The sequence below is a fragment of the Perca fluviatilis genome, chromosome 22 (genome assembly GCF_010015445.1).
Source record: "Perca fluviatilis chromosome 22, GENO_Pfluv_1.0, whole genome shotgun sequence".
NCBI lineage: Eukaryota > Metazoa > Chordata > Actinopteri > Perciformes > Percidae > Perca > Perca fluviatilis.
The window spans coordinates 9762357-9778074 of record NC_053133.1 but is presented as its reverse complement, the minus strand read 5'-3'; the positions used below and the strand labels follow the sequence as shown (position 1 = coordinate 9778074).

The following is a 15718-nucleotide window of genomic DNA, read 5'->3' as shown; positions in this document are numbered from 1 at the left end:
TATGTTGCAGTGATATGGTTTGTGCTGAAAAAAAAGTGTGCTATCCATCGATCATCTTCCCTGTAGTATCTGGCCCCAAAAGCATTGTGACCCTTCAATACATATCCACAGACTTGACTGTTCTGTGTGTTTTGTAATGGCTGTTGCAGTGCCAGGCCGAATATCAGGCAGGAAGGGCGTGTGTGTGTTGAGTGGTTTCCTCCCTCGTAGCTTGGCTGATCAGAATAAGCAAAGGGTGTGAAGGGTGTGTTTTCGTTAGGTTTTTGTGGTTGCACTTGTGCTACCAACCATAGGTTGCCTGCACAACATTATTACCGTTGTGGGGTTTGTGTGACGGAAAAACAAAACAAAAACTCACGCTGTGCTGCTTGAGAGCTGTTGAGCTTGCACTTGCCTTCCTGTGGCCCCGGCCTTGAGAACCTCTTTCTGATTGCAGCTTGTCCATGTGACTTTGGTTTCCGTTGCTTGCCTGCTTCCGTGAATAGTAAAAAAGAAGCAGCAGTGCTTCAGTCGGAGCAGAGGAAGGCAGCTGAACCTCAGAGAACACACTCTGCAACAGCCAGTCAACTAGCGATATGGTCAGGGGATCAACCGTCAGTGGCTTGGGAAATCCACACCTAACCACCAGCGTAAGTAAAGGCACCTTGCTCTAATCTAGTACTGCAGTATGCGAAAAGGAGCAAATTGCATGCTTTGTCTCAAATTAGAATGTTGAATTTGAACCTAATTTGTCTTAGGTGTATTTGAGCAAGATATCTTGTTGATCACCCGCTTTGGTGCATACTAGAGTTTCTGATAGTGCTGTATGTCATAAATAGTATTGTTAAAACAAATGTCAGCATAAAACGATTATTTAGATTTCTATCAATGTTGCATAATGAGCCATTGTTAATGTTACCTAGAGCTGCAAAGAATAATCAATTAGTTGTCAACTATTAAATTAATTGCCCACTATTGATTACAGTTTCTTAAATGTGAATATTTTCTGATTTCTTCACTCCTCTATGACAGTAAACTGAATATTGTTGAATTGTGGACAAAACAAGACATTTTGGGACATAATCTTGGGTTTTGGAAAACAGCGATTGACATTTTTCACAATTTTCTGACATTTTATAGATTTAATCGATTAAACGAGAAAATAATCAGCAGATTAATCGTCAGTTGCAGCCCTGATGTTACAAAATTGCTTGATAGTGCATTTGATTAATGTCCTTTTAGTTATGGATGACAAACAACGGCACAATGTCAGTCTCAATTTAATAATGGTGATTTTTAGGTTCAGTTTAAATTTCTCAATTTTAAAATAACATATCACATATTTGATCATTGTTTTCATGAATTAGCTTTATCACAACACTCAGAAAAGAGAAAGTAGTATTTTGCCAAAAAGTCTTTTCTTCTGTGGCTGACTCTCCCCCAGAACACATTATATAGTTTAGAAATGTAGTAGCGTTCTGGCCAGTGTTGTTCACAATGTATTTAACTACTGTTGGTGAAGATAAGCTATTTGTTTAAGCATTTTTTAAAAACAACAGCAAAGTGATAAAAATAGTGATCAAAATATGTATATATAAAATAATGTTATTAAAGAAAAGAAAAACTCTCCCCAAAAACAACATACTTTATAAGTCCACTAAAATACAAAGATTAAAACGTGTACTCCCCAAAAAAGGAACAAAAGGCGTCCATATTCACTATGAGTCACGCAGTGGTTTGAATTGAAATTTGGGACATTTTTATCAATGTCCAGCTTCTGTTTTCAGCAAAAAAAAAATATCATAGATAGGACGTTCACATATTTACATAATTTTATTTAACTCCAACTTTACTGTGACTTCTGTTATTGTATAGGGTCAACCAGACACAACAGAAAATGTTGTGGACATGAATAATGTGAGGATTACATTCTTTCGCCATTAAAGACATATGACCAGAACACGTTTGTCAAGCCATATTAATATATTTCCTAAAATTTAAAGTTAGAAAACAACAAGTAAAAAAATAAATAAATGGCTCAAGACTACGATAGACACATTTTAGTATGGAATCAATGTTAAAAACTTAAGTTGAAAGGTTGACTGAAAATCTTCCCTCACAGTATGAAAAGTTTTGAGTAGGTGACTGAACCCAGGCCGTCAAACTTGTATTTGCCCGTCTACTAATCTGACCTCAACACTGCTTCACCACTGTAATATCAAGTTGCTGTCTCCCTCTCCCAGTTTGAGAATTCATATAGTGTATTATAGTGGAGAGATGATTTCTCCAATTTTGCATGCTATGAGCTCATAGTTGCTAGTGGTTTCAAGAAGTGGTGCTCATTTCAAAAGGACATGATACCATGCTCATCATCACATGCAAATCATAATAACTGTGGTTTTATACTGAGGAGGAGCAAGGCTAACGCAGCATCCTCCCTCTCTCCTTCTATCTCCTTGTTAGCAGTGAGGATGTTAAAATGCCAGTCCACGGCCTCACTCCCATCCTGCTTTGCTTGTTAACCATGTGCAGAATCCTGACGCCGGTCTCAAGTCATCCACAACACAACCCATGTCAGCTGGTAAGATATCAATGTCAATTTTATTTAGTGTGTGCTTTGCATAAAAAAAAAACAGCATACACATTAAAACAAAGCATGAATAGAAATAATAATAAACAAGCCAACAAGCCACATACAAGTGCAACCATACAAATTCTCACACACACACACACACACACACACACACACACACACACACACACACACACACACACACACACACACACACACACACACACACACACACACACACACACACACACACACACACACACACACACACACAAACACACACACATAGCCCTACTTGATAAAAGTCCATCTCGAAATAAACTGAGGTGTCAGTGTCAGGAATACAGCATATAGTATAAAGCATCATCTGATGTAAATTGCAAAACATTTTATGTGTTTTTTATGAAACACTGATCTTCTATTCTTATATAGTTTAGAAATGTAGTAGCGTTCTAGTTTAGGGAAGAAAAGTGCCTACTGGTAGAGAAACTCAGATGTACAACTCTGATAAAAGATAGGCTTTTTTTGTTTTGTATGTTATCATTACGACACCCTGATGCTGCATTTAGTGCCTATCAGATGTTCTGTACTTTGTGGGGATATTTTGCGTGGTCTGATATTGTCTTAGCAGGGAGGCAAAGTGAGTAATTTATTAAGTAATCCATCAAAGTTGGTAGTTCACGGTATTAAATGTTGGAATTAGGAGTCATTTTTACACTAAATCTATCCATGTTCTAATCTAATCCTCCACATTTTCTAGTGACGCTGATCATTTATGATTTAAATTGGAGGCAGTGCGGAAAAACGGTTGCCTGCTAAAGTCCAGCAACACAGCCAGTTCAAATAATAATGTTTAAATTTAAATACTAGGTTATTTAATATTGAAAATAACACAACTATGTTTCTCACTATATTGCTCGCAGACAGTTTGAGAAACACTGTTTTGAATTTTGAATTAAAAACATGATACATGATACCACTCTTTGAGGAATACTGTTGTAGGGTTTATCTGTCATTTAACAACTTGACATTTGCAGTGGATTTCATGGACTATTGTGGTGGAAGTACCCTTTATCAATGACTTGCACTTACTTACTTACTAAACTGCAATGAAGTTTGTGAAGGTTAATAACTTCTTAATAACTTGGGTTCGTTATGGAAGCTCTGTTGCTGTTTCCCAGAAGGTAACTGGTTGTACCTGGTCTTCCTGATGAATTACGTAGCTAGATAAAAGACAAAACATAATAAAATGTTCATGACCTGACAACCCCCACGTTTCTTATAAATGATGTATAACTGCTATAATAAGCAGTAATCAGACATTTACTAAACACTGATAAAGACAATTGTTACAACTTACAACACATAGTGAAAGTGGTACACAATTAAAGGGGTGATAGAATGATTATATAGGGTATTTCACACTGTTCTTTATGGTCTCCTAATGGGGTATGTAACATTGGTTGGGCTGAAAATGGCCTGGTTGATATTTTATTGGCCCTTATGCATCCCTGTGTTTTGGCCCTATTTGTAACAAGAGCTTTTCTTCCAAATATGGTATGCTCATGAATATTTAGATGAACTGTGAGCTGATTGGTTGAGCGATTCGCCATACACACACGTTAGAGACGCGCCCTGATTGGTTGAGCGAATCCACAATACACACACATTAGAGACGCGACAGAATCTCATATTCCAGACAATGCAATGTTTCCTTGCCAAATTCACTTCTGAGACTTTTTTTATGCGAGAAATCAACTATATAAAGCTCAAATATGGGCCGTTTTATGAAAATTGATGGCTAATTGAAAATTTGGTAAGACATGTCGGACTTTAGGAGCTCCGCACAGTCTGACGAGAAAGTGGTAGCCTGCTGGGCTCCATACCCAGGCCAAAGTCACCCTTTGTGGATACTGCACTACCGGGGCTCCGCGGCCGTCTACCGGCATAACTATAATATATTTACGGTTTGAATTTCATCACGCCACTTATATAACATCTACCCCAATGTCTTATAAAGCTAACCATTGTGTCAGATTTGATTTTAAGGCATTTTTATGAACACCAAGCGTCTTGTTAGGACGAGCAGCTACCTAGATTTTTGTCCCATTCAGTACAATGGGAAACGATTGCAGCTAGCTAGCTACACTTTCGGCATAACTATAGTATATTTACAGTTTGAATTTTGTCACTCCACTTATATAACATCTACCCAAATGTCTTATAAAGCTAACCGTTGTGTCCGATTTGATTTTAAGGCATTTTTATGAACACGAGGCGTCTTGTTAGGACGAGCAGCTAGTTAGCTATATGTCCCATTCAATACAATGGGAAACAATTGCAGCTAGCTAGCTACACTTTCAGCATTACTATAATATATTTACAGTTTGACTTTTGTCACAGCACTTATATCAGAGCTACCCCAAGGTCTTACAAAGCTAACCGTTGTGTCCGATTTTAATTTAAGGTATTTTTATGAACTGAGGGGTCTTGTTAGGAGGAGCAGCAAGCTAGCTTTGTGTCCCATTGAATACAATGGAAAATCATCACGGCATGTATATTACAGGTTCCCCAAGGTCTTACAAAGCTTAGCTAACACTTGTCCGATTTCGGATATCAATTGAATGCATTTTTGTGAATGTCAGAGGTCTCGTTAGGAGGAGGCTAGCTAGCTCTCATTGATGGACTCCAGCTCACCGCAGCTCTATCAATGAGACTCACGGACAAGAGGCTTTTAGTTCCCTGATTGTTTGTTTAAATAACTCAACACACATATCCATTATAAGATTAACTGGAACCTGCGGTAAGAGATTGCGGGCGTAACAAGCTTGCTGACCACGCTCTCAGTCACTCACCGGCTGGCCATTTAGCAGGAAGACTGGAGGGAGAACAGCGAGCTACAGGCCCTGGAGCTCTGTCAGGGCAGTGGCGTTTGGTAGTCCAGTCACCCAGAAAAGGGTGAGTTTGCGCGGGTATTGAGCACTGGGCTGCCGGCCCTCAATCGAGCTCACAGCAGGCCTGGGTCTGTGACGGAGGACAGGCAGGGCGGCGATATAGCAACCCAGGCAGCACCGGCCGCTGAACTCCGACACACAGTCGGACAAAATTTGTAATTAGCCATCAATTTTCGTAAAACGGCCCATATTTCAGCTTTACATGGTTGATTTCTTTCATAAAAAAGTTTCAGAAGTGAATTTTGTAATGGAATAGCAGAGATCTGCCTGACCTAGATTCAGAAGACTACCTGATCTCTGGTCAGTTGTGTAGCCTAAATGTTGGGGCGTGACCGTTCTCTTAATACACCCATGGGTGTGACAAAGGTACAGGTCCTGAGATGCTTACGTCAGCTTCTAGCTTTGTTGAGATTCGCCCGTTTTCAGCTGCAGTTTCAAAATATGAGATTTTCATAGTAAAGGGGTGTCAATGGGATTTTGAGCTTCTATGTGTGTCCTATTTACCCACCGAACTGTCGTTATTCAACTATGACAGGGTAAAATCGGTTTTGCATTCTATCACCCCTTTAATAAAAGTGAGAAATCTCTGCTGTAGATTGTTTATGGCTGATTTAGCACAAACAAATATAAATAAAACACCTCAAAGATGAAGCAACTAAAAACTAGTCAAGTAAGTGATGAAAATCTATACACAGTCAATTGTCTTGAGGGCAACAAGGTCTAGTCCACACGTACACAAGTATTTTTTTTTAAACGGCGTATTTCCTTCATTCGTTTAAAAAAATTAAATAATGTACACACATGCATTGGTTAGAAAAATCAGTTACACTTTAGTTGAAGGTCTCTACATAAGAGTGACATGACACTGTCATGAACGTGTCATAAATATTATAAACAAGTCAAACATTTATGACATAACGCTTCTTTTAGTGTCATTCAGTTTTTGTCATGACAAGTTATGGTTATGGTTAGGGTTAGGGTTCATGTGTCATGACTGTGTCATGACAGTGTCATGTCACTCTTATGTAGATACCTTCAAGTAAAGTGTTACCGAAAAAACCAAAACACATTTGTCAAAAGCACGCCAAGCTGATAGGCAACAATATAACCCTAGTTGTGCAAAGAATAAGAAGATGTTGGCCAATCAGAAGCCAGAAAAAAAGCTGTTACCAGAAGGGTACCCAGTAACTAGAAGTCCGTGGTCTTCAGCAACGTTGGCGCCAGAGTCTGTGTCGTGGCAGTGTTGGATTATGTAGCATCAACCCCCGTAACGCATTCTGATGCCTCTTTTCCACAATACAATTGGAGAGTAACTGTACATTTATGCGTAAACATGTAAAAGGTCCTACTAGCAAGCCTGTTACTAGTACTATTTTGGCCAAGCACCAAATGTACTTTTAAATGTCTTGCCAAAGGCCTTTTATTTTTTGTAACCAACCTTGAGTGCCTGGACATGTTGTTTTTTATGACTGTTTTGGTCATAACTCTTCTCCTCTCCGTGAACTATTTTGGCCATGTCTGCCATTACAATAAACGTTTTCTAACAGATAACAGCACACACTCTCACGTTACAAGCCAGAAACTCAGTTTTCCCTGTCTACATCACAACACACAAACAGCGTTTCTAAAAGTCCTCACCCTGGCTGGAGTTTTACAAAATGTCTGTTTACAGTGACCTAAGATGTTGTTTGTGTGTAGATGCAAGGCCAAAATGCATTGAAAAAGCTACGTTTGAAAAAATACCCGTGTACATGTGGACAACCTTAAAGCCCTATTCGCAAGGATTGGTATTACCTGGTGACTTCTAGTCATTTGTAATAATTACGGAACTTGTCTGTAATTTCTAAATCACACAAGGTTCTCAGATAAAACTAATCCCGTGCGAATAGGGTTTATGAGTCTACTGCCTCGCTAGCTGCTCTGTGAGGCTGCTGCATGCTGCTAGTGTGGCTAAAAACTAAGAAATTACAACCCATATTAAAATGTTGATTTTAGAAGTGATATGACAGGTTAAACAATCCTTCCCAAAAGGAAGCTGGCTGATGTAAACCTACAAAAGAGTAAAGTCAGCCTTGTGAGTTAAAAAACATTGAGACATACTACCCACAAATACATAAGCGTAATGGTATGTGCTCTCCTTTTCTCTGCAGATACAAAGAACGGCTCTCTGCAACAATCGCAACCTTTCCGCTGTGCCTGAAAGACAGCCAGACAACCTAGAGGAGTTTCAGCTCAACTACAATCACATTCAAACACTACGGGACAACTCTCTCCTCCGTTACCCCTCATTAAACACCCTGAGCTTAGCTTGTAATAGTTTGGAGAAATTAGAATCAAACACTTTTCAAGGCACCAAATTGTTAGAAAACCTCAATTTAGCAAATAACAATCTTCGTATTGGCTACCAAGAAACCAGCCTCGCATTAAAGACTCTTCCCAAGCTCAGAGCTCTGGATCTCTCTGAGAATGAGCTTGATGACGAAATGGTGGCCACTCTTCTCCAAAATCTGACGTCCCTGGAGTACCTCAATCTTTCCGGAAACTTCATGCAGAGACTGGATGAGACCTCGTTCAGAGATCTTTACCAACTCAAAGAACTCAACCTACAGAGAAATATGATGTACGAGCTTGATGGTGCCTTCGACAGCAATCCCAAGCTCCAGCGGCTCAACTTGGCCTTCAACTATCTGCATTGCCTGACAGACTTCCACATGACCGAGCTGGTGGTCCTCAACGCTAGCCACAACTTCATTGAGTGGTTCATCTCCAGACAAGACCTTAATGACATCTTCCAGCTAGAGACACTCGATCTATCAGATAACAAACTGCTCTTCTTTCCCTTCTTGCCCAACCACAGCCACTTGCGGAATCTTTACCTATCCCACAACAGCATTAGCTTTTACCAACACTTGGCAGACAACAGCACATTCCCAAACTCAACTTCAACTGTTGAGTTCTACAATATGCAGGAGAACACAGGCAATGTGACGGCTCAGCTGTGGGACGAGAGCCTTCACGGTGACATCTCCTCTCTAGAGATTTTGGATCTAAGAGGAAACCAGGTGGAGTACTTTCCTCAAGGTTTCATCCAGAAAATGCCTGTCCTGTCTCGACTACAAATGTGCACGAACTGTCTGGAAACCTTAAATCTAACATTGGAACAGTTCTCTGGCAGCCTGTACGAGTTGGACATTAGCAATAACAGGCTGAACCAGATCGTAGCAGATGGAGGTACGCTGACCACTCTTGGCAATCTGACATACTTTAACCTTAGCCTGAACAATCTTGGGCGGTTACCGTCAGGATTATTTTCCTCATTGCCAAGCCTCAGGTCAGTGGATCTCAGTTATAACAATGTTGACATTTGCCTTCCTGAGGAACCTAAGATCAGTACAGACACTAGCTCAGCTTGCGCATATTGGAACAACGTTGTATACCTGAAACAGCTTTACCTCAAGGGATGCAACCTCAAAATAATTCCATCGTCTACATTTTCTGGGTTGTCTCTAACGCACTTGGAACTGTCCGACAACCCCGGCCTCATTGTCCAAGAATCAATACAAAGTCTCAGCAGAACGTTACAGCATCTAGGTTTAGGAAATACTCAGATACAAGACTTTGACTTCTCCCATTTCCAAGCTCTGAAGTCTTTAAACATTTCAAGGAACTCCCTTGCCCATCTTCCTTCTTCACTTCTAAAGCTTGACCTGAAAGTGCTGGATTTGAGGGACAACAGACTGTCCACTATTTCCTCAGGTCAGGCTAACGCATTAGCCCCGAAACTGCACACTGTTTTCCTCACAGGAAATCCGTTTAACTGCTGCCAAACTGAATGGTTCAGGACATTTGAAACAACAAAGACAATCAATATGGTCGGACAATCAGACATTGAATGTGAGGATCTCATCCAAACAACACACAGAGTGGAGCACTTCCAGCAATTATTGTGTTTGGTGAAAGGTGGTGAATCTATAATCTGGTACATTCTGCTTTTCGTACCCATCTGTCTTTCTTTTGTGGGCATTTCAATTATTGTTCTCCTCACCTTCAAGCCCAAAATGCTACAAAAGTCAATCAAAAAGAAGTGTTTGAAGCCCACATCTTACTGAAACTTTATAAACCCTCAACCGAACCATATTTTGTAAAGTATATTATTAAGAAATGTAACTGAATGTAGGGCTGGGATATATCTCTATAACAAGATAAATCACGTTTTCTGGTAATTTCATGAAGAGTCCGTACAAAATAATCACATGGTAAAGCCTATTTTTGTATAGATAGATAGATAGATTTTTTTTTATTGATCCCAAAAAAATGGGAAATAATGGTGTTGCAGCAGCAAAAATATCAGACACACAGCATACATACAGAGTATACATTAATTAATAGGAAACAATATACATTAAATAATAATTGAATACTACACAAGCAATATTTAAAATATATACAAGATGGTGAGTAAAAATTTACAACTGTTTCCCTAGTAAAGATAGGATGTAGATAAACCTATTGTGCAAGGTTGTGCAAGGTACATTCAGTGCAGTTGTGATGTATATGAGTCTTATCTCATACTCAGTGATGAAGTGTTGTATACTCCTGTGTGAATTAAATACTTGACAAATGAGAAAAGACTTTAGTATTTTATCATATTATTAAGAACTTTAGTGCAAAATGAACATAACAGTTTAAAGATTTTTTTTCCAGCTATACACTATATATACAAATAGTGTGATGTAAAAACAAAACCGCAAACTTCAAATGGTGTTCCTTCAAAATATTTCACATCAGATTTTCTGAGAAATTTGAGTTAGTATGTGCTAGATATTATCAATTTAGACTACGTGAATATATATCACGTTATCTCGAGATATGATATCATAATGATACAATTACATTGAAAAACGACAAATTATCATATTGGATTATTGCCCAGCTCTAACTGAATGTATGTTGGAAATAAATTCAAGTTATTGTAAAACTGTCTAGAATAATGAACTATTCTATGTATGTAAGCAATGGGGTATTCACCTGTTCACATTGCTGTGCTGTTGAAGTGCGGTTCAAAACCAGACCCTTAGCCTGACACCTAATGTAAAAATGTGGCTGTGTGTGTGTGTGTGTGTGTGTGTGTGTGTGTGTGTGTGTGTGTGTGTGTGTGTGTGTGTGTGTGTGTGTACATATGCAGAAGTAGTGTGATGCAAGCTGTTGCTATAAGCAGCAAAGGAAACATGAAATTTCCTGTTTTGCTAAGATGTGCAGGAACTGCCCAGTTCAGCATCTCAAAGAGGAGGGGTTTGAGGTTTCCTTCCCATCAAGGGGACACAGATGCAACATAGACATAAAATTCCAGTGTGTCAGTACTCACGAGGAGTTGTTTTGGACCCACGTATTGATACTTGCTAATCCATTCTGCTGTGCATTTGGCAGCAATGACAGGCCATTAAGTTCAGGCTAAATTGTACAGATAGCATTATAAACCTTCCAAACAAGGGCCAGCTTAATTTATCTACCTTTGTGTGCAGGTGTTGTTGCTGCTCAGTGTTAGGAAGGTTGGTAGATCAGTGTGTAGCTGTGCAGAGTGCCGAGGCCTAACCAGAAAGTAACCAGAATACCGCTGTGGTGATGCTCAGGGTCATGGTGGTTGGAACATAAAAAGAGAAACTGGAGTGAAGTTGCGTCAAAGCTTAGAAACACCATCCTTTTTACATATCTTTTATGACATAAAGTCATCAGAGTCACAACATTTTGGGTGTTCATCTGCAGAACAGGGAGGATTAGTTCTAAGCATGTACATGGGTTCAACTCAGGGCAGCAGTTAATACAGATGGAGAAACAGGCTTGAGACTGACTTGAAGGTTTCTGATTTGAATATCTTTAAGCAGTTTTGAAGAAGAAGTGTGAACAATGACTCATCCTGAACTTCTGGATTTATATTGATTGGCGAATTGAAACCAGTGTAAGTCTACTTTGAAGCAAAAGTACAAGCAAATATTGTGTTTAGGGATGCCAATTGAGGTGAACAGCAGGTGTAATATTATATATATAATATTATAGTCTTATATATTTATATATATTGGGTAATATATTAGGCAAGAAGTCAGAAAACAACTGCATAAAATAGTTAAGAGGGCATTCACACAACAGCCAAACTTTGATAACTTTGTAGCTAACTTAACATGGTGTATAAATGCATCAGATGTGACTGCACAAGCCATATTCAGTGGTCGTCAGGGAACCAAGCGACCGCATACATACTATAGCAATTATATCACCGCCCAGTCAAGTTTGTAGTGTGCACATAGCACAGCAAAGCTGCCAAACACACATCAATGCAGCTGATTTGTCTTTGCAAAACAGCCCAGCTGTTGTCATGGGGTCTGTACTTTAAGTGAGTTACCAAATATACACCACAATACTCTTTACAAGCAGTGTGGCTGAGTTTTTTATTTTCTTTCAAGTAGTGGTCACAGTTTCGCACAGATAAATGCAACATACATTGGAGAAGTAAAATTTGACCTTAAGTGGTCGAATGAGATTCTTTTAAGTTGCATTCTGACAGCAGCTGTGTACATCTGAGCTAAATCTACATACAGTATGTACAATTTAGATATACCATATCCGGATACCTTATACCAGAAGTGGTCAGGGTCACGTGTGACTGTAACTGTCCCTGATTGCATTGAACGGGTGCCAAGTCAACTAGACAACTCATTATATGTATGTATTATATATGTATGAGTGTGTGTGTGTGGGTGTGGGTGTGTGTGTGTGTGTGTGTGTGTGTGTGTGTGTGTGTGTGTGATTGGCAGTCATTCTCAGCTGGATGTGCTCATTGAGCCCTTTTCACACTGTACTAAGCCCAGGCTAAGGGAGCTATTACTGTAGCCCAAAGGCTAAGGGAAGCTGTTAACCTGGGGCTAAGAAAGTGTTCACACTGGCACAATCTTGGCATATCCCAAGTGGGTTAACCCAGACTTTGGCCTAGGCCTTGCTTGCCCTGCTCTGGAGCAGGTTTAGCTCAGAGTTTGTGGGGTTATCCCCTGAAAGAAAAACTAAGCCATGGGGCTAAAAGTTGCCAGTGGGAAACAGGGCTAATGGAATGGTGTCAGTGTGGGACACTTTACTAACATTCTAGAATTATGTTAACATTCTAGAAATATGTTAACATTAGTGTTGTGTCCAAGTAGAAGTTAGCTAGTAAAAGTGCAGTGTAGATCGTATAGCCCTGGGTTTAGGCTAACTCTGGGCTATGTGAATGCAGTGTAAAAAAAGAAAGAAGGGCTAAGTTAGACCAGGGCTATCCTAAGAGAATGCAGTGTGAAAGGGTTGTTTTTTTAACGGCTTTGTGGGGCTGTACCATACTTATATGCGCAATGGCGCTTTCGGCTAAATGCTGCATGTTGATGGGAGGCTGATATAATACTCATTAGTATTGCAAGTATTTTGGCATAAATCACCAACTGTACAACGGGCTTTGCTATTCATAGAACCTAGCGGCTAGCATGGCATTAATGAAAACCACACAGCTTTCTAAGAACTGACAAAATGCCATGACAATGATAATATGGTGGCTACCTGTTACCCAACCACCTCTTTAGCGAGCACATCAGATAAGCAGCAGTTTATCTTCTCGTTTCACTTTTTCACACTGTTTTTTACTGTTCTGACTCTCGTGACCACTACTGAACTGTTTTTGCACCCAAACAGGCTCATTTTGCTCCCAAAAAGACTAGTCACTTTCTTAGTAGCTGTCAAAAGGAATGTGCCTGAAGTTGTTTACATATGATTTTTTTTTTTTGTTTCAGCATCTTATTTAGTGAAAAATCTGACATTTTGCTTTTTTTCCCCTGTGTATCAAGCAAACTTTAAGGAGGTCCAAAATGGCAGATGTCAAACAAGTATTTTCCGTGCAACATATGATAAGGAAGTGTTTTTACTCAGGATCACTCATCTGATCTGTGAACTGGTTAAGGCTTACTTTACCTAAGTGGCTGGGTTATCTTTAGAGAGATTAAGATTGAAAAAAGTCAGTCAGGTTTCTGAATGCAGAATCAGATCAGGTTTTATGAGGACAAATGTAAGCCCCAAATATTGGATTTCTTAGTCTTTGTTCTATATTATACATAATAGTTTGGTGTCCATTTGTCTCACAAATCGTTCTTCTTTCTCTTTTAGGCTTTTAGCTTTTAATATTACACAAAGAAAAGGTAAATGGTAACACAGGCTACTAATGTTAGAGGTTAATGCCTTGGATGTGGATGGGCGCGTGCTGGAAATGAATATTGTACCATGTAAGCTGATGTACTGGCAGCTTCTTAGTCAACAGGCAGTTTGCAAAACTCCACTTCCTCTTAACCCTTCCTGCTCTTATGACAGGCGAGGGCAAGGCGCTTTGCACTGGACTTATTGTTCAGCCAGAAGCACTTGATATCAGTTGTTAACAATGTGACTGCCTCAAGACTGCTAAAAAGTGACTTAATGACGTGCAAAAAAGGATATTTCACTGTAGGTTTTACAGGGTTAGGGTTAGAGAGAAACCCTCAGTAAGTACAGCCAATATTTCTTGTTTAGACTCTACCCAGTACAGGATGCTTTGGAAATCGTATTCAAATATAGAAATTCTGTCAAACTGGGTCAGCGTTTTGACTTCTTTTCTGGGGATTTCTATGTTGCTGGTCCACAGCTGCAAGCTCCACTGGGAGTTGTGGAAGTCAGTGGGGAAAGGGTCAGGAGGGAGAGCCCCAAATAACACGTGCTTTAAAATAAAGTTGATCTGTGAAAAATTAAGAAAAGAGATTTTTCCACGAGCAGGACAAATCAACCAAAGTATTAACTTTCATTCAGAGGTGTCTTCTGTAGCAAAATAATTTGCCGTTGGATCACATTGGGCATGAATTCCGTTCTCGTGTTTTTCAAACTCATTTGACCTCTTTCACAGGAATTGTGTCACACCACTTTTAGCATTTATACATTCAGCATTTATCGGCGTGAAAAAAAAAAAAAGAAGTGTACTTTTCTTTTGTAGATTGCGTTGATAAAGGTTGAACATGCAAGTGCTTTACTGAGAATTAATGAGGAGATGGTGTTGATCTGTAGGAGTATCAAAGGTTTTTTTTTCCTGGAAAATGTTTATTTCAAGTTTCCGGTTGGTTTTTGAGCATACAATATTCATATGTTAAGGTTTGGTCCTTTGTGTATTTTCCATTTTTTCTTTCATTTACCATCATTTAGCACCACTACCACTGCATCTAAAATGGCAGCTTTCATGCATTACAGACATTAACTTTTCTCTAGCTCAGTCTCATGTGATTGCGACAAATGACAAATGAATTCTTCAGTTGTATGTACCAACCAGATACATTTCACAGTTCACACAGACTGATTATAGTCCCTGTTCTGCCCTCTACTGGTTCCACCAGGAATTGCAAAAACTTAACAACCAAGTCAGCTGTGAAAGACACTTTTTGCTCCTTAACTACTGAAAATGTCGATCTATATTGCTATAATGAAAATCTTAAAACAGACCAGTGATATTTTATTTTAATGAATCATATTGTATATTTATTTTACAATTGTATGCCATCTTATCAGTTACACACAAAACAAAAAGCAGCGATGTAATAATATACGTTTATCTCCCAGAATGTAACAAGACTTTTTGTTTTTTTTTCCAATGTGGAGTTAAAATTCAGGTTTAGGGGGAAACTGATGTTAGTAAAGTCAAAATAAAGATGATGTTCTTTGAGGAATTTTCTTTAAACGCCAAGTTGACCAACACCAGAGATCAGGGGTCTTCACCATTTTTTAAGCTAAGGTCCCCTTAAAAAGATAGATGGAGCAGGGACCCCCTACTACATATATTGTATAAAATGAAGTTGCATATTAAACTGGGCCTAGATTAACATGTAGGGCAGCCTAAAAGCCTTTATACATACCTTTTTCGCATATAATACTAAGCTATTAAAATAGCCCAATAATTGTTGGTAGTATTTTAAAAATCATGTTTTAATGTTAAAACATACATGTGGCACAGTGAATCCTTAGGATGAACTGAATCTGTGGATGGCTACCTTAGTGACTACCTGACCTATAGGCCATTAAGCCTATCATCAGTGGGGATTTTTTTATTTGCTAATAATATGTTGGATTCATGTTAAGACTTCATTTTTGAAAAAAACTTTCAAATACTAACAATAATTTGGAGCCCCTGCAT

The 15718-nt window shown here is 39.1% G+C and overlaps 1 protein-coding gene across 2 annotated transcripts; it reads left to right on the top strand.

The window, feature by feature from the left end:
- Positions 1–358: 358 nt before the first annotated feature.
- Positions 359–10483, top strand: nrros (negative regulator of reactive oxygen species). 2 transcript variants are annotated; one of them, XM_039789547.1, is made up of 3 exons: positions 359–629; positions 2443–2560; positions 7656–10483. In XM_039789547.1, the coding sequence occupies exons 2-3, from the start codon at positions 2459–2461 to the stop codon at positions 9612–9614; spliced, it is 2061 nt and encodes a 686-aa protein (XP_039645481.1). In that variant the 5' UTR covers positions 359–629; positions 2443–2458; the 3' UTR covers positions 9615–10483. The 2 variants fall into 2 exon arrangements, with proteins under 2 accessions (XP_039645481.1, XP_039645480.1); XM_039789546.1 differs by having other exon boundaries at positions 360–629; positions 2446–2560.
- Positions 10484–15718: the final 5235 nt, after the last annotated feature.